The sequence below is a fragment of the Diadema setosum genome, chromosome 19 (genome assembly GCF_964275005.1).
Source record: "Diadema setosum chromosome 19, eeDiaSeto1, whole genome shotgun sequence".
Lineage (NCBI taxonomy): Eukaryota > Metazoa > Echinodermata > Echinoidea > Diadematoida > Diadematidae > Diadema > Diadema setosum.
Genome location: NC_092703.1, coordinates 35,989,580 through 36,009,157, shown reverse-complemented (window position 1 = coordinate 36,009,157; position 19,578 = coordinate 35,989,580). Strand labels below are relative to the sequence as shown.

The 19,578-nt window shown below is 35.9% G+C and overlaps 1 protein-coding gene across 1 annotated transcript; it reads right to left on the bottom strand.

The window, feature by feature from the left end:
* Positions 1 to 436: 436 nt before the first annotated feature.
* LOC140242482 (uncharacterized) lies at positions 437 to 8,579 on the bottom strand. Its single transcript, XM_072322215.1, has 5 exons — positions 8,537 to 8,579; positions 7,786 to 8,178; positions 6,665 to 7,057; positions 5,676 to 5,774; positions 437 to 498 (listed from the first exon to the last, which is right to left on the bottom strand). Exons 1-5 carry the CDS (start codon positions 8,577 to 8,579, stop codon positions 437 to 439), a joined length of 990 nt encoding a protein of 329 aa, XP_072178316.1.
* Positions 8,580 to 19,578: the final 10,999 nt, after the last annotated feature.

Here is a 19,578-nt window from a genome sequence, read left to right as displayed (position 1 = left end):
TGCACAGCTCTCGTCGAGAAAATCACGAAGGAGAAGTTTGGCCTTGACATCAAGGTAGAGAGAGCGCACCGCGATGGAAAAGCCTCAAAGGATCGACCCAGACACATCCTCTTCAAAACCCTGTCATACCGCGAGAAAGTCGACATCATGAAGAATCAGCGCCTGAAGCTCGCGAAGGAAGCGTACTTCATGACAGACGATCTCACAGCTGACGATCTGGCTGAGAAGAGGAAATGGTCCACAGCCGTTCAGGAGCTGTACAAGAACGGTGTGAAGCTTCGCTTCTTTGCCGGGAAATGGAGGAACCGAACTGGAGTCCCGCACAACTTCCTTTCCTCCAGTTAGGTCACTACAGTCTCCTGCGTGTATGTACTATAGTAATGATTCTCTATATCTCTTGTTTAATTCATTACGTCACAACCATGTTTCTTTATGTCTATTTCTCTTTTACTCCGATCATCCTCCTCTCTGCCTTTCTTTCTCTGACGACCTCTAAGTCTGCAACACGGCAAATATGAATATCCATGTGTACTTATGTAATCAAATATCATGCTGTGTTACCAATGTAAATAGAATATTTCCAAAGATATTTTGACTTTATATGTATGTACAGGGAGAGTTGATGTAGCAATGATCTTTACTGTGACATCTCACCTGTGCGATGCGGCCACTACTCTTGACAGTACTTCGTAAACAATTTACACTCTGTATGACTTGCTATTTTCCTTCCTTCTCTTCTTGTCTGCTTTCGGCAACTTTTAAACAAATGCTGATGGTAACGTTATGGTCTATATGTTGTCCTCCTTTGAAATATGGATGACTTTAGTCCATGTTTACATAAAAATGTCCAGTGTCGATATTATTTGCCTGATGAGTTCAATTCAGAATTTATTAATAATGAGCATTCTTTCAGTTTATTACATGTCAATGCCCGCAGTCTGTTAAGAAATTATGAAAATATGCAATTATTATTGTCTACGATAAATATGCAATTCTCCGCTATTGGCATCACAGAAACATGGCTTAACGACAAATCTCCCCCTTTATATAACATTGATGGGTATTCTGTTGTCCGTTCTGATAGAAAATGCGGAAGGGGAGGTGGAGTCGCCCTGTTCCTATCACACATATTATCGTATAAAGAAAGGCCTGATTTGACATACAATGGAAATGAATTTGATTTCACATGTGTTGAAATCAATATGTATAATAGAAAAAACATAATACTTTGTGTAATATACAGGCCCCCTCATACAGATAGTAATTCATTTGTAGATAATTTTGATGTTTTATTAGAGCTGATCAATCAAGAAAACAAAGATGTATATATTATGGGTGACTTTAACATTGATCTTTTGAAAGAGGAGCACATTCTTAGAAATAGATTTTGCAATATCTTGCAAGCAAATTTTTGTAATATCACAATTGATAAGCCTTCGAGAATCACTGTCAATTCATCAACGTTGATCGATAATATTTTTACGAATATTGACACAGATTATTCGAAATCTGGTCTTTTGTATAGTGATATCTCTGACCATTTACCTATATTTTTCATTTGTGGTGACACACAGAATTCTTATGTTAAGCAGAAAGAACGTAAAAAGAAGCGGAAATTCACACTAGAAAATATATCATTACTCAACGATGATTTAATCACGGAAACGTGGGATGATGTATTAATTTCTGCAGACCCAAACATTGCTTATGACACCTTTTGGAATATATTCCTTTCTTATTTTAACAAACATATCCCCACAGTTGCAAAGAAAAACAATAAAAAAATCAAAAATCCATGGATAACAAAGGGAATTTTTCGTTCCATTAAGAAAAGAAATGTTTTATATAAAAACAGTTTACGGCATCCTGATAATGATAATGTTAATCGATATAAATTATACAGAAATAAACTTACACAGATTATCAGGCTTTCCCGCAGAATGTATTATACGGAAGCTTTTGAAAATGCTACTGGAAATATGTCAGCCACTTGGAAGGTTATTAACGACGTCATCGGTAAGCAAAAGAAGGTGTCAACATCTCAAATTACGAATAATGGACAAACGTTTTGTGATCCTAAAGATGTAGCATGTTGTTTTAATGAGTACTTTGTTAATGTAGGTCCTAGTCAAGCTTCTAAGATTGATCATACACAGACAGATTTCTCGCAGTACTTGGGCACGTCAAACGATAATTCATTATTTTTCAAACCAACAGATTTTGATGAGATCCTTGTTATTGTGCATTCTATAAAATCTAGTCATACATGTGGTCCTGATGAAATGAGCACGTCTTTTTTAAAACAGATTGTTGGGAGTATATTGACACCTTTAGTACATATCTGTAATTTGTCGTTGTCAACTGGTGTATTTCCGAACGCATGTAAAATTGCAAAAGTTATTCCAATATATAAAAAAGATGACTCTTCTTTTGTCTCGAATTACCGACCTATCTCTATTCTTCCTAGTCTTTCTAAAGTCATAGAAAGACTTGTTTATAACAGACTGTATGATTTTTTATTACAAAATGATATACTGAACCAAGACCAATATGGTTTCAGGAAATTTCACTCTACTGATATGGCACTAGCCCAGTTGTATGACAGAGTGTCGACTGCCTTAGCTGAACAAAAACATGTCATTGGTGTGTTCATGGACCTAAGCAAGGCATTCGACACTCTTGACCACACTATCCTTTTACGCAAACTATATTGTTATGGAGTTCGTGGCATTCCACTGGAATGGTTTGAAGATTATTTATCAAACAGACAGCAATACGTATACTATGAATCGGTAAACTCTGAAGTTTTACCCATACATTGTGGCGTCCCACAAGGATCCATATTGGGACCATTACTATTTCTAGTGTATATAAATGATATTACAAATTCCTCTAAGTTACTGCAATATATCCTGTTCGCCGATGACACCAATGTATTTTGTTCCAATTCTGATTTTCAGTCGCTTTTAAGAACTCTTAATACTGAATTGCCGAAATTATCTACATGGTTCAAGAGCAATAGATTGTCACTCAACTTAAAAAAGACAAATCTTATTTATTTTCATAATAAGAAGCATAAAAATGAAATGCGCCAATTGAATATAATGGTGGATGGTATATTATTGGAGCAAAAAGAAAGTGTCAAATTCCTTGGAATATATATCAGTGAAAATATGAAATGGAATGCTCATGTGCAATACATCTCAGATAAAGTGTCTCGTAACGTTGGTATACTCTGTAAGCTTAAGTATTATATCCCAAAGAATATTCTATTTATGCTTTATAATTCGTTGATATTGTCGAATATCTCATATTGTAACATTGTTTGGGCAACTGCGAAAAGTCACATTGACAGTATATTGCTCCTACAAAAGAAAGCTATACGTATATGTACCAATTCAGGTCATTGGGACCATTCGGATCCTTTGTTCGTAGAATTAAAAACACTAAAGGTAAATGATATTAATTTTTTGCAAAATTCACTTTTTATGTTTCGTCTGTATAACGGTCAGTTGCCATCTTCTTTCTTCTCATTATTTCAGCTAAACAAGGATATACATTCTCATCCCACAAGGCAATCTGATAAATTTCATCTACAAAATCCTAAAACCGTGATGGCTCTGAAATCCATCAGACACACTGGACCTGATATTTGGAACTCTCTTCCTTCAGAAATTCGAATTTTAAAGTCTATGTATTCTTTCAAGAAAGCTGTAAAGACAATGCTGCTCTCTGGATATCAGTGATCTTATAATGTCTTTGCAATTGTATTGTATGTGAAATTCCCTCGTTGAATTATCGCCGTTCAGAATTTATTGCGTAATGTTATGTAACCGACCATGACCTGTAACTGTTCACCTGTACCTCGGTGAGAAAATACTTTGCCATGCTTTACTATTCAGCGATCCAGGTGATCTCACTTTGTGTATTAGCGAAAGCAGACAGACCTCTCCTCTCTCCTTTCTCCTATCCTATCTCTATGCAAGTCATCCCTCCCCTTATTTTCCTATATGTTATGTATTATGTACGAGGGCTGCATGCAAATCAAGCAGTGCTTAAGCTGTAGCCCTTCTGCGTTATTCATTGCATCACTGATAATTATGTTCTGTTGTACATTGTAAAGGCAATGAAGAAACTGTATTGCTGTACATTCTAGAGGTAATGAAGAAACTTACCTTGTTAGCAATTAATGTTTATGTATATCCATTTGTATGTATGGTACCATCAATGTATATGATATATGTGTATCTGCATGAGCAATGATATAGTGCAGGAACCAATAAAATCAAATCAAATCAAATCAAATCAAACAAGCAAAAAAAAAAAAAAGAGTCCTCAGCTCATCTCTATACCCGTCCACTTCCGGGTTTCTTCAGCTGACAAGCAAAGAAAAAAAAAAAAGGTCCTCAGCTCATTCTCTCCCCTCCCATTGTAGTGCCTCTTACATACTTCCGGGTTGAAAAAAGTGTGGGGGCCCAAAGTGATGACACCTTATGTATTCCTTTGTATGGTGCACAAAAATGGCGCCCCCTCGCCCCCACGGCTGCGCCGCCCCTGGTGTAGATGATCTAATTACGAACTGGCTTATTGCGAAGGATTGTCTACATAATATGAATGATACCGGTAAGAATGCAGAAGAGCGGACATGAAAGAAGGAAAGAATTATAGACACAATGGTTTATATCATCTATACGGTACACACGAACATCTTTTCTCTAATAAAAAAAGATTAATATATAACTGTTTAATTAAAAAAATGATGACTTGATTGAGATGATAAAACGAACCAAATGCTGTTTAATCATACCACTTCAATAAAAAATAAAAAAAATCAATTTTTGAAAGTGTTCAGAGTTTCAGCTATTGGGAATCATTCTGTCGCCTCGTTGGATAGTTGTGAATGGATTCATTTCTTCGAAACATTGTTTCAAAAGGAATGTATGTGGAAGACTGTTTTTATTATAATTAAATATAACTTGACCTAAATTAAACAAATTCAAATCTGTAATATTCAATATTTTGCGTTCAAAAATAACGGGTCCGTATGAGACAATATGCAGCATGGCATAATACGTAGTGATATCTTTTGTAATAGAAGTATCTTATCTAAGAGTGTTTGGTGTGTATTTCCCTACGAGAGAATACCATAATTCAAATATGGCAATATTAGGGATGAATACCATTTGAGCAGGAACGGTACAGGACGACAAAATTTAAGCTTATTAATCATACAAATGTTTCGTGAAATAGTTTTAGATATACTATCAATAAGAAATTTCCATGAAAACTTATTATCAAGTGTTACTCCAAGATTTTTAAAACGGGAAACATTTTCCAGTTGAGTACCATAAAAAAAAACCAATATCAACAGGTAGTGTCTCTGTACAGTTATTAAAGACAATAATTTTGCTCTGTGAAGATTGAGAGATAATATATTTGCTTTTATCTATAGGGCGACAGTTTCTAATTCCAAGTTTATTGTATTTTCAAGGGTATGAGATGATTATTGTGCTAAAAAATAAATTAGAGTCATCCGCAAAGAGAATAAAAGTGTGTGTGAATGTGTGAGAACGTATGTGTGTAATTATAGAGTTTCATGTCATGGCATACCCTTGTACTCAGTTTTTCTTTACTACTTTACCATAAGCATGTATGTATCAATATATAGTGCTTACCTTTTTGTATGAGGACGATCAGTAGGCCTATCAGGATCACTGCGATTGCAACAAGGATGTAAACCCAAGTCAAAGGTGCCTTTGGTGCTGACTCTGGCACTGTTAATATAATGTAAGAGAAAATAATCATGTCAAAAAAAAAAAAAAAAAACCTGACGCCATAATATGCTAATTTATTTACAAAGTATTCATTGTCGATGTTATCAACATACTTTATACTTTACAAACCCATCTACGCTTTAGTGTCGATCGAGTTTACTTTTTTCTGTAGTATTAATGAAGTAATTTTTGTTTTTCTGAGGGTCAGGTCTGTCCTCCTTCTTGTTCTTTTTTTTTTTCCTTTTCTTTCTTCTTCTTTTCGAAATATAACGTTTGTTTTCGTGGCCGGTATGTGAAAGCAATCATTTAATTGCCATGCTTTGACAGTCCTATATTATAAGCAAGTGAGCACTAAGTATAGCTTTCCGGATACAAAAGCCCCGCCATAAACCTAATTTTTGTGTGAATGAGTGTGTGTGTATGTGGGTGTTAATTTGCTTTGGTATAATTGCACCGATTTTTTAAAGTATGATTTCAATACTTTTTCCAAAAAAAAAATGTGAAAAGGTGATCTATCAGATTAATGACAAACAGCACGGACAGTTGGGAAAACCGATTTGTGCTACATTTTCTAGGACGAGATGATACGAACTTGATTTATAACTTTTCGGCGAAAATAAATGTGACAGACTACCACGAAGAATAGCAAAGTAGCTGGAGACAGATTTCCTGATTCACTGCGTGTTAACCCCTGCAGAATGTCCAGACTGCAACGCAAAATCCTATACTGTATACGATTTCAAATCACGTGATGCCAGGAATGCAAAGATCGAGAAAATAAATTGCAGTGGGTCAACACGCGAGCATACACTCACATAGAAAGTTATCCACACAGTCACACACTTCTTAAACAAAGTGTAAACATTAAAAATAGAGAAAATAGCACTTACCGTCGTCATCTGAATCACTATTGTTCGTTACGAGAAGCATCTTCGGGATACCAAACTTTAGTTGACCGGTTTTCAAAATCTGGCTGCAGAGATAGCAACCCGAATCATATCGGGTGATATTGGAAAGTAACAGAGAAAAGTCGTACTTCACGATAAATCGGGATTTGAACTGACGTGTTACGCGTTCGGCACATTCAAATGTATCATTCCCTGGATATGCAGTAACGAGATCCTCGTAGCTCTGATTCTCGCACGTGAGCAATGGCTCTGTTGAGTGGATGTACTTCCAGTGCTGCACCAGCACGTTGCCAGCATTTTCGAGTGAACACTGAAGGGTTACATCTTCACCCGACTCAGAATGAACTGAAACGTCAGAAGCCGCAACCAATAATTCTAGTGATTGAGATTTGGGAATACGAAAGGAACAAATAACATGAACAAGAAATGTCAGACACCGTCCTAACCAGGGGCGGATCCAGGGAGGACCGCAACCGGCGCACGCCCCCCCCCCCCTCTATTTTTTGTTGAAACAAAAGAAATAAAAAGAAAAAAATGGGGGAGGGGTGCGTGCGCCCCCCCCCCCTTTGATATTGTAAACGCGCCCCCTCTTTACGGAATTCCTGGATCCGCCCCTGCTAACAATTCCGAAAATAAACAAACCACGAGACGATAACACAGACACTTAAAAGGGTAAAGACCAAAAATCATACAGATTTCAGAATTGCCTAAAATTGAGGTACATTTCCAGTAAAATAAGCTACAAAGAGTCTGCCAAAGTGTCAAAACAGTAATTCGTTATTATTGCGAATGTCGGCATCAGCAACGGAATACTCTTCTGTAGACTTATAAACTGTGCTTCATGAACAACAAACACGGATGAGTTTATCATGGGTACAGTCATAAAACATATTCATGTCATTCGAAACGAATTTCCTTTTTTAACCACTTTATCCAATTTATGTTAAACACAAACACATGTCATTTGTATACAAAGCATTGATATTTAATCATACGCTGTATGTAGACCTGTAAGAGGTTATGTTAAGTGTGTTCAACAGGAGCATTGATATCTAACTATACGCTGTTATAACGTGGGCCTGTAAGAAGTTAAGTGTGCTTACCTGAATCGTTCCTGTTCTTTACTATAAGAATGAACGACTCCTCGATGACTGTACCACCATGCCCACTATTATGTATAAAGGTATTGCTACATTTGTAGCATCCGGTATCGAGGAGGGAGACTTGAAAAATTAACAGGTCGTAGTTGGGCTGTAGGGTTACTTTGGATTTCAAGTCTTGTGTCACATGAGTTCCGTATCTTATCAAACCATTTAATGGAAATACGGCAACAAGCTGATTTAAGCTCTGGTTCTTGCACTCGGACATTGGCTCTATTGTGCGTAAGTAATCCCAATAACGGGCAGACACAGTGTCATCAATTTCTAAGGAACACGGCAGTGTCACATTTTGGCCCAGCGTAGCCTCCAACAGATGTTCCGATGTCGTAAATGTTACTGCCAGAAACAAAAAAGACAAGGAGAAAAAAAAAATAAGAGAAAGGATGATGGAAGAAATATGAGTTTAAAAGCACTTACATAGAATGGAAACACTGTGCATTATAGTAAGAAGCTGTGATGCAATGTTTCAAATGACTAAAGATTTAATTTTTACGAACATTGAATGCCCAACCATTGCCCATAGGAAAGAATATTGTTGAATGAAAGAAATACAAGAACAAAAATAGAGAGCGCTGATAACGTAAACAATGATGATCTTTATCGTTCTTATATGCGGACAGGAATTAAACAAACACGAATAGACAACACATCGAAGAGAAGTGAAAGAAGTTTCAGAATGCCTTTTAATTCTTACCATGGAGAAGAACCATAACGAAAACGAGCTGATTATTGGTCATGGTCATACCGGGCCTTTTCTTGATTATGTATTCTGCAGAATAGAGGAAAATCAGTGTTAACATATCTGACAGTACTTGTAATGGATAGCGATTAAGTACTTTTTTTTTCAAATTTACTGTTTCCCAAGTATTGAAGGAAGATCAAGTTTCTCCTCAGTTATCTCTCATGTGACTTGAAAAATCACAAACAGTAATTACAGACGTTCTTCAGCAGTTTGATATAGATTGCACAAGGATCAGTCTTTGAATGTATTCATTTCAGTTATGTAGTAATCCCATAAAATGTGTTAAAGAAAAAAACACTATCAACGACAGTAACATAACATACGCAACACATGAAACATGAAAGCCTATGTACACGTGTAACAAAATAAAGGCAATACTACATTTGATTTGATGTGATTTTGATTTTCTGAATTTTCTTTTCATATGAATACAAAGTCAATTGAAGAAAATGATTGAGCACAGTATGATTTGAATCTAACAATCAAAACAAATAAATGATTAATTCAAATACCCAACATTTGCTTCCTGACATCATGCAAAATGAAAACAAACAGATTATTTTATTCATATACATTTATACAAACATAGGTTCCCGTATATGGGATGTTGTTCAAATACAAATTAAGTAACTCTTGATGAACAGAAATTCAGGAGACCATCATCATAAGCAAACGTTTGACGAGGAAAATGGCCTCAGAAATGATTGTCTAAACAATACGACATTGTAAGAATGTAATATACAAGTCACCACTCACTGAATGGAGATAAAGAGGGAGAAAGGGAGGGAAGAATGAAGGGAACAAAAAGTGCAGCGGTGCATTGTGTAAAATGGGAAGTGTTTGCGTGGAAATGAGTTTGTGAATACTGTATGTGTTCATGTTCATGTTTGTTTTTACGTTCAGTTCGGACCCCTAAATACTCTAACTTAAGAAGTGAAGGAAAAAAAAACAAACAGATAAATAACAACATGCTCAATATTCGGATACATATTGAGTAAACATCATATCTTTTAGCTGTCTTTTGAATAAAAATGGATACATCTACAGTAATCGGGTACAAAGTTCCGAACATCAAAGCCATGATGTTTTAAGGATTTTTGTGACAAAACAATTCTTGAGTTTTCAAGATGATAATCAGATGAACGGCGAGTTGGGTAGGAATGAATATCAAAGTCAGAAATTACGAAATCATTGAACACCGAGGAATGTTGGTTGAACGTGTATTAATTTTGTGCATAAAAATTGCCGTTTGGAAAGTATGAATCTCATTAATCTTTAATGTTTTTAATTGAGAAAACAATGGGTCAGAGGGCAAAAAGTAGTGGGAGTTTGAATATCAAAGCATGATACAATATAAACGAAGATTTCTGAGAAACCAGGTTTCTCAGGTGCATGGTATAAGCTTCCGATGCCTCTAGAAACTGATATATTAGTATTGTGTAAATGATCATTCCAAGACAAATTTGAGCCAATGGTAATACCTAGGAATTTAGTAGATTCGCTGTCCGTCAATATAAATACAATAATCAATACAATTAGTATTTATGGAATTATGAATTATGAATTATGAAATCTAACATGATTTGTCTTAGAAATATCAAGTGACAGCTAATTGCACAAAACTCATTAAGATACTTTACTTATCTCCGAATTTAGTATGGTAATGAGACTTCCTCCTAATGAGAATAAAAGATGTTTGTATCATCAGCAAAAAGTATAAAACTAAGAGACGTGGATGAATTTATAACATTAACATCATTGATATAAATCAGAAAAAGTAGAGGACCCAATATGGATCCTTGGATGACACCACAATGTAATATTGGATTTGGAGGATTCTGAGGAATGAAATGGTATGTTGTTTTCTGTTAGATAAATAACCACAAATTTTATACCATATCTCATCAGTTTATTGATCAAAATATCATGGTTGCTGATGGTGTCAAATGCCTTTGATAAATCCTCTACAAAACTCCAATCGATGATCTTTATTCGCAAAACATTCTGTCAATAACTGGACAATGGCATATTCAGCAGAGTGTTTGTTTTTTCTGAATCCGAATTAGTTAGCGACAAGCAAATGATTGGTATTTATGAAAGGAAAATATACAACCGTCTATGAATAACTCTCTCGAGAATTTTAGACATACAGGGTAATACGGAAATTGGCCTGTAATTTGTCAAAAGTGAAGGATCATCTTTCTTAAAAAATGAAAATCACTTTGGCTATTTTAAAAGAATAAGACATTTACCGGTAGAAATAGATAAATGAAAAAATATATACGTAAGAGGTTTAACTGTACTGAAAATGTTCCTAAGTAGACACACACTAAGTCCGTCATGGTCCGTTGACCTAGTAGAACTGAGGGTTCTGACAATCTGAAGTATTTCTTCCTCTTCTGTTGGAGTAAGAAAAAAGGTGTCTTGTTTAAATGAGGAAGAAACTTTGTGAAACTGATATCATAATTTATATGATTATTCAAAGATCTTGTTGGTAAAAACCATAGTGTTATATACCATGTTAAATGTGATCTGATTGACTATCCATCTAGTAGGTCAATACGAAGGGAAATTTCAAGTATGAGTTGGCACATTTGTTCTGTGGGCCAATGCACAAAAGTAAAGATTGCACTTTACTCACCTCTGTCAGAAAATACGTAGAATAATATTGCACTTTACATAGATCAGTAATAAATCAAAGGAATGTGTTGTTTTCATAAAGGAAAAATTAATTTTGTGTAATTCTTCTTTTGTTTTAAGATTTCAAACAGGCCGCTGGACAATGTGGCCCTTTCCAAAAATAAGGGAACAAACAAACAAAAAAGTGCCATAGTGGGTCTAGCGCTAACCACAACTTCACTTCCACGTATTGTTCTATAGACAATTGTAGAACATTGTATTGTGAGTGTTGTGAATAGAATACAAAAACTTCAGTGATCAATTTAATGTACGGACTTTAGAGCTTTTTGCGTAAAACCCTGTGTCCACTTAGGAAATAGGATGACAGTTTGAAAAAGCACAAATTTTATATGAGGCCTATGAGGATACTTCCTGCCAGGTTCTTCGCAGAACAATACATTCATGGACTTGAAGCACTGACGTTTATCACTACGATGCCCTTTACAGAAAGAACGAAACTGATATTGAGCGCGTTTATGAGGCCTCTAGTTAGTTATCATGGAAATGTATTTTTATCACAAAGGAAGGAAATTGGGACCAATTGTTATGGGGTTTTTTTTAAAGCCAAAAACATGATTGGCATGCAGCAACATGGTCAAATCGTCTTTGCTCCAATTACAAAATGATTAAAAAAGACTTGGCTTCCTCATTTTAAGAGACACTGACTAAGATAAACAAGGGCTCATATGTTACCCGCCAATAACAATCGATTTCTCGAGATTCAGTAAATGATGATTTATGAATATTATGTCTGCTGAAGGAAGTTGGAGATGAGTTGCATTATCTATTTGTCTGTCCTTTCTTTAGTAAAGAAAGACGAAAGGTACATACCAAAGGAATTTTATTAACCATTGTGCTTACCAAATGGGTAGATTGTTTAGTGTAGATAAAAGATGCCATTAAAAAAAAAAAAAACTGTAAAAATTATTAAAATAGTAATTTTGTACTCTTCTTTATCATTAGTGATGAAAACTTTTTTTAAATATAATAGTAAAGTTACTACCACCGATTACTCCCGATTGGGGGTCGATAGAGTTTAATAACATCTTACAACCCAAGTTAGGATTTGGTCCTCATTAATAAACATTCTATCCCTCCCCCCCCCCCCCCATAGGTAACTTTGGCACTCATCGATTTGACATGAAATCTGACATCTGACTTGAAACTGCATTTACAAACGTATACACTTTTAATACAATTTCAGCTCATCATTTCTGTTTTATATAGAAGATTTATGAACAATTCTATTATGGTGGGTCCTGGGCTCCCTGAGAGCGCCCCCCCCCCCCCCCACCCAATCCCAGGTTAGTGGATCATAGTGCTCATCAGCGCAGACACGTATTTTATCATCCTACGAATAATAGCAGGCTTGCCAAGATACAACATTGACTACAAGTATCCGTTTTCAAGAAGATGAAGAGGATGTATAAAGAGTGGCCCAAAATTTGTTTCCCTACAATTACCGGAAACTACATTCTTACTCATAGCACTATAAACTGGCTCCTTCACTTCTTGTTCTAGAGACGAAGGTTTTAAGAGATTCCTTAATGTCGGGACTTAGGGCATTCTCTGCCCCTTTGAAAAAATGTAAGTCCTGTCACCCTGGGAATGGATCCTGCCTTTCAAATTCGGTGAAAATGTGAGTGTTATTACAGCACAACGGTTAAAGCATTAATAGCTCGCTTACGTCTTTCAAATTCAAAGAAAAAATTACGATGTATTACAAAATTCTTTGGATCACATAGGCTGAAAAATCAAAGAACCATGAAAACAATCATGAAGAAAGGGGCGGATCCAGGAATTCTGTAGGGGGGGGGGCAACCAATATTTTTGGTGCCACTTCCGGGTTTCATTTCATTTGTTTTTCTTTTATTTCTTTTGTTTTTAGCGAAAAATAAAGGGGGCGTGCGCCAGTTGCGCCCCCCCCCCCCCCCCCGATCGGCCAACCCCTGGAAGATGTCTAATCTTGTATTACCATGGACCCCACGTGTTTGTCCCCAATCCCTCTACTTTGCCTGTCCACCCGAGTAATTTGTGAGCTTTCGCAATCACGATACGGCTGGTAGATGAGCGTGCTGTGTGCAAAATTTGCTTCTGCAAATGCTCAAATCCTAGCAACGTCCCGTCCTGGGGAAAATGCGAGAACGGTTCTCGACTAAAATAGCGCCCCGTCTAGTCCAGTGTACACGTAAGCGTGGAGAATTAAGGCGGACAGAGAAAAACGTCCCACCCACACAGGCCTACTACCATTCCCAAGCCATATTATTCTGCGGTATCCGTGAGAAAGAACAGTGGTTTTACCGTGCTCCACCCATTTATAAGCAACGAGAATTACATTGTCCTCGGAACAAAGGCAAGATGATAAGTATCGTGGGGAAATAGGGGAAAATGAGGATTGTTTTTCAAGCATTTCGTCGCGTTTTCTTAACAGCAGGTCCCCCCCCCCCACACACACACACACACACAAAATTGGTGGTAACGGAATTACCTAATAGTAGCGGTATTCTGCAATACACTGGTAAAAAAAAAAAAAAAAAATGCAAATTCATGGTGCATAATGTATTCGCAGATATCTTGATAAATATTATCAATGCATTTAGCTATAATATTTAAACAATATATAGAATAATTACTCTCTTTAGATTTCAATCTAAACAAATGCTTCAAGTTCATAAGTGCCAAATGAGCCTATATTGTCAAAAACTTGGGGCCGTATTCTGAGAGCTAATTAAGTGTCTGATTAGCACTTAATCACCGAATTGGTATTCTGAGAGCATGATTAAGTAGGGGATATATTAACTACCATAGCAACAAGCGTTTTGGCGGGAAGGACCTACGCGTTTGCGCGTATCAATGCGCGTGCACGTCTGAGAGGACTTAATCACAGAGTTAATTACGAATCGGTATTCTGAGGGTGTAATTAAGTATGAAAGTTAATGGAAAACTTAATGATACCAAAGAGTGTCATTAACTACTCCGATATCACGCATTACATCGTGTTTTCTCTGCCACAACGATGCTTACCGTCTTCGGTAACCGAGGAGCGGTTGAATCTTGTTATCATGGTATCCGTAGAATTCAGAGAAAAAAAAGAAACATAGCCGATCTTCGAGGAATTTTGTCATTTTATGTGAGCAAAGAGGTTGAGATCTTCGCGTGTGTAGGGGTTGTAATCAACCGGAGTGTGCGCACGGAGCTCTTGGGTTGTAATTACAGGGGGCGTGCAGGAGCGCGCATTGAGGGCATATTTGCGCGTGTAATCATCATTTTGGCTTCTAACAACGCTTCTGATTGGATGGAATAACAATTAGATGGGAGGGACCTAAGATAATTACAGGGGACTTAATCATACCTTAATTACGTCCTCAGAATACCGATTTTGCCCATGATTAAGGGCCTATTAACTTCACGACTTAATCACGAAGTTAATTACAGACTTAATTACGACCTCAGAATACCACCCCTGACATTTTCATGCTAAACAATTGTGATTAGTAGTTTTTTTATGTCCATCTAGATCTACTAACTTGTAAGTACAGTATTACACATAGAGCTGCATTTACATATTTGGTATTACATCATCAAGATTTTGTCTATATCAAGTAAAGAATGTCACACAGCGACGAAAAATCACATCTAAGGCACACGGTAACGGAATTACAGGGCAGTAGCACTCCACACAAATACAATTCTATGATTCAGTCCATAATACTCAAGGTTTCTTGTTTTTTCTGTTTTTAACATCATGCAAGACACCATTCTCCATTATCGTTTCCCTAAATATGCACATTATCGATAACATGCATGAATGACATATCTTACATTATATGCACATGCACAAGGAAAAGAATATAAAAAACTGCCCTGATTGAAATTACAGTCACAAGTGAATCTAAATTCAAATCATTAAGTGCAAATCAACAGTGCAAGGGCACAGCTAGCAGACACATCACAGAACACAAGATTATAGATTAAGAGCAGTAAATGGCATTTTTACTTCCTGGTGGCAAATGATGAAATAAGGAGGCACAAGCTGGATTGTACGGCAAGTGAAACTGGACGAGTGAGTTTGGAAGCAGAGGAGCACTGAATTTGTATAAAAACTTCTAAGGATGGGAAATGTAGACTTATAGTACATTTCAATATACAGAACAAAAACCAAAATCTTAGATATGCAATGTATATCATAAATGTTGTTTTTGTTCTTTATTCCTTAAAAGGGGGAATAATAAAAGAATGAGAGCAGACGCTCTGGATTAAAGGGGCATGAAAATACAAACTAAGGGTCCCTATATGGAAGAAAGATCAAAGAAACAAATCAAAGGAGATCATAGTAATACATCTACCACTAAAGTTAAAGGACTTGCGGATGAAAGGATGATATGTTCAATAAAATGTCCGACTTTTGACTTATAGCGTATAGTGGTAGGTTTTATAGAAAGATCAAACGTATGACATTCAGTTTACTAGATATATGTAGGTACAAAAATGGGGGCTGGCATGCCAATTTACGATTGTGTATTCCTCCCTACTTTATCTCTCCTCAAACGTGTCAAACAAATACTTCTTTTCATTTTCCATCTGTCAATAGCAGTGCTCTTTTTCCCTTTTTAACAAGAAATTGTATGTCCTTTTCTTTCTAAGCTTTGCTCAATCTATGCTGCATCTCACCCATTCGATAGTATCTCAGCACTGCACACACACACACACACACACACACAAATGTATTGAAACATGATACCTTTTAACATGGTTATGTAGATTGATATCAGGCAACATTGCATAATTTTTAACATTCGGGAATGAACATCTTAGCAAATCTTAACTTTCCTTGTATACATGAGAAAAGGTGAAAGCTGGGAGAGACTCTATCATGCACACATAGCTTACACATATGGCATATCCTGATGTCAGGACTCCTTGTCAGACGTCAGAGCATCCAACTGTGCTGAGTTACATTATGTATCATGTGGGTATATATATTCTAACTTTCACTCCTTTACTGCAAATCACTGATACCTCGGAGATAATGTTTGAAGCTATTTCATGAACACTCAGCTAACATTCACGTTTGCAAGAAAGTATAGGTTATCTCATTTTTTTTCCCATGTTAGATATGGATGTAATTACGTACCACTACCACAGTTAGAGAAGAACTAAAAAAGATATTTAACAAAATGTAAAAGGAATTTTTCAGGGAGTCAGAAAGAAGTAAGAATTTAGAAGCAGAGACAAAATCAGTGATTAGTTAGTTAAGGAGAAAACTTTCTGTCAATTTTATAGCAACGAGATTGCATCAATTTGTCAGTAGATTTTGAAAATTTCTCCCCCAAAAAACATTATATACTGAGAGTGAATAAATGCTTCATAGAATTTACACGTTTATGCATAAGAACAAAAATATGGAAGTATGGATAAAGCAGATAGACCTTTAAATTGTTTTGTTTTAAATTTTCATTTTCAGAAGCAGAGAAAAAAAAAATCAGTGATAAGTTAGTTCAGGGAAAAAACTTTCTTTCAATTTTATAGCAACGAGATTGCATCAATTTGTCAGTGCATTTTGACAATTTCTCAAAAAGAATATACCCATTTACTGAGAGTGAATAAATGCATCATAAAATGTGAAATGTTGAAGCATTACAAGAAAAATATGGAAGTATGGATAAAGCAGATAGACTTGTTGTTTTATTTTATATTTTTATTTTATAACCTTGTAAAATCTTAGGTAAATACAACAATAGTTTTCCAACTATGAAAGTGCAGGCAATGAAAATGAGGAAAGTTATTGGAAAAGGGTTTTCTAAGTTACCATAAATGATAAATAGGCTTACAATAATCAATTTTTATAAGATTCGAGAAACTGAGAATATACTTTACTTTGAATTTGCTGTTTTTTGCCCTTCCCATACGGAATTGCCCAAATAACGATTCACATCGAGAACAACCCTTTTGACACCTACACGTATTCATATATTTTCCCAACTTTGCTACAATTAACAGGCCATACCTCTAAATCAGTTTTAAAATTGCTTGATAGTGCCTGATCATAATAATTTCACACTGCCCAAGTTAACGCAGGTGCGTTACAATTCCATAAAAGCAAGCTCCTTGATGAAAGACATGTCTCTGCATCTATATTAGATCTACATTTAAACTGTAACAGTGTTAGGCCTACGCTTGTTTGTGTGTTCGACCTCATACGAACAATAACATAGAAACATCGATCGTCAGTAATGAGTAGCGAAGAACTTCTGTACAATTTGTACAATGTCAATGCTATGTCCAAACAAAGCGTGCTGTACGACGTACAATCAATGTCGCAATGTGATATTCATATTTTATAGAACAAAGATTGATGTAGCAATTTTTGCTTACCTTTGAGTAAATATTAATTGGTCAAGGTGATGCTCTCGAGAGTAAGATATGAATTCTTGCCATCATGCTACCAGTTCGTCATTATTAGTATTACACAAGTAGGCGATACAATGATAAGTACCAGGTATCATTCGCATCGGCATGCGACGACTATTGATATAGTGATCATTATTATAGGAATGAAATATGGCGTCGTACACATTGCGCGCAGCTTTAGTCGACGTCTGATTTGACTAGTCTTTAATGAAGCCTAATTTTCTAATCGTGCAGTGGTCTCTTACAGCTGCCCGATGTGAAATTGTTCGATAACATTCTGAGGGGAAAAAAAAAAGTGATTGGGTATTTAAATATCAAATGAAGATTTTTTTTTTAATTCTTTCATTACATTAAGTCAATGACACTATAGTAAACCACCATTTGCCACTGTTCGCAGTGGTCTGTTTTCCTCATTGCATATTTCTAGCACTAGGGGTGTAGTTTGTTTTTGTCATGGGTATATCCCACCAAACTTGAAACGTCTTTAACTGTATACGCTGTTATTTTCGTGAATGACGAGGTCATAGACATTTTCGCGAAATGTTTTCACGAATTAACGCCGATGCTTTCGTTAATGCTCTATTAACACAGCGCATGGACTCATTTTCACGTGTTATTAAATTCGCGATCCAACTGTGATTAGCGAAATTCGCGAAAAATAAACCCTCGCAAAAATAACAGCTTATACAGAGGTAGTTCGGTGGTATTCCCCGTCAGAACAGACTGTGCTCCTCTCTTGTTTTATCATGCTAGTAGTTTTTGCATGATTACGATGTGTTATTTCCTCCACCGCAGTAACTATACACAGCCCAGTCGCAGTGGTTGTGTGTAGTTATCACCGCAGTAGACACAAGGAACACACGGTCGACTATACTTTATTCGCACACAAACGCACAAAATGCTGACATTAATGATAGTCTTTGACTTTGAGAGAGGGCTTGGAAATCATTAGAAGTATTCGAGGTTAATACATTAACTTAGATGCAAACCTATTCTGATCCCTGGAATTTCCCAATTGCCTTAGGAATTATGCTGTATTTAATTTATTTCCTTTTTAACTCTTTTCTGTTCATATTCATAATCAACAGAGGCTCTTCATGAAAATAAGACGTATATAATTATTCTATCGAGAAAATGATCAAACGTTTGATAGTCTCCTATCACACCTGCGAAAATACAGAGGCAGACCTTACAAGTATGGGTTTGTTATAATAAACAGTCAAGCATATTGAATTATATACTATGAATAGTACATGTGAGTCTATGCATTGTACACATAAATTTATATTTTCTTTTTGTATTTACTGATGTGTATTGATTATATTTGGGATTGTATAGGGTACGTCTCGTGAAAAAAAAATCGTAATTTCATTGTACATATTACTCAAAACATAAATTTGTCATATACTTTTAAAGATATTTCAATAGATAGATAGCAGCGATTGACAGCTTTTCACACTGTTCGTGTCCATGTCAACTTTTTTTGAGCAACCAATTTCTTATCGCTTCAACGTCTATTTGATTTGATTTGATTTCAGTTGTTATTCAGTTGTTGATGATTTGTATCGTTGAAGCATACATTCGAGTACATTTATTTTTTTTTCTAAATCTCAAAACCTCCCCGCATTATCGAAGAGCATGTCCTCACACACTTAATGAAAATAGGAGATAATATATCCTTTATGTGGAGAAAATTTTATATCTTGCTTATTTTGAAAGCGAAATTGGACATGACATGAATGCCAGTTGTGTCTTGTGCAATAATTACAAGAAATGCGTAAATGATGACATGTTCTGCCACGAATAATATCCATCCTATTCCATGTGCACAGGGTCAATTTTCAAAATCTGTCACATACTTATGACAAATAATTGAGTGATATAAGTATTAATATTGTCCCTAG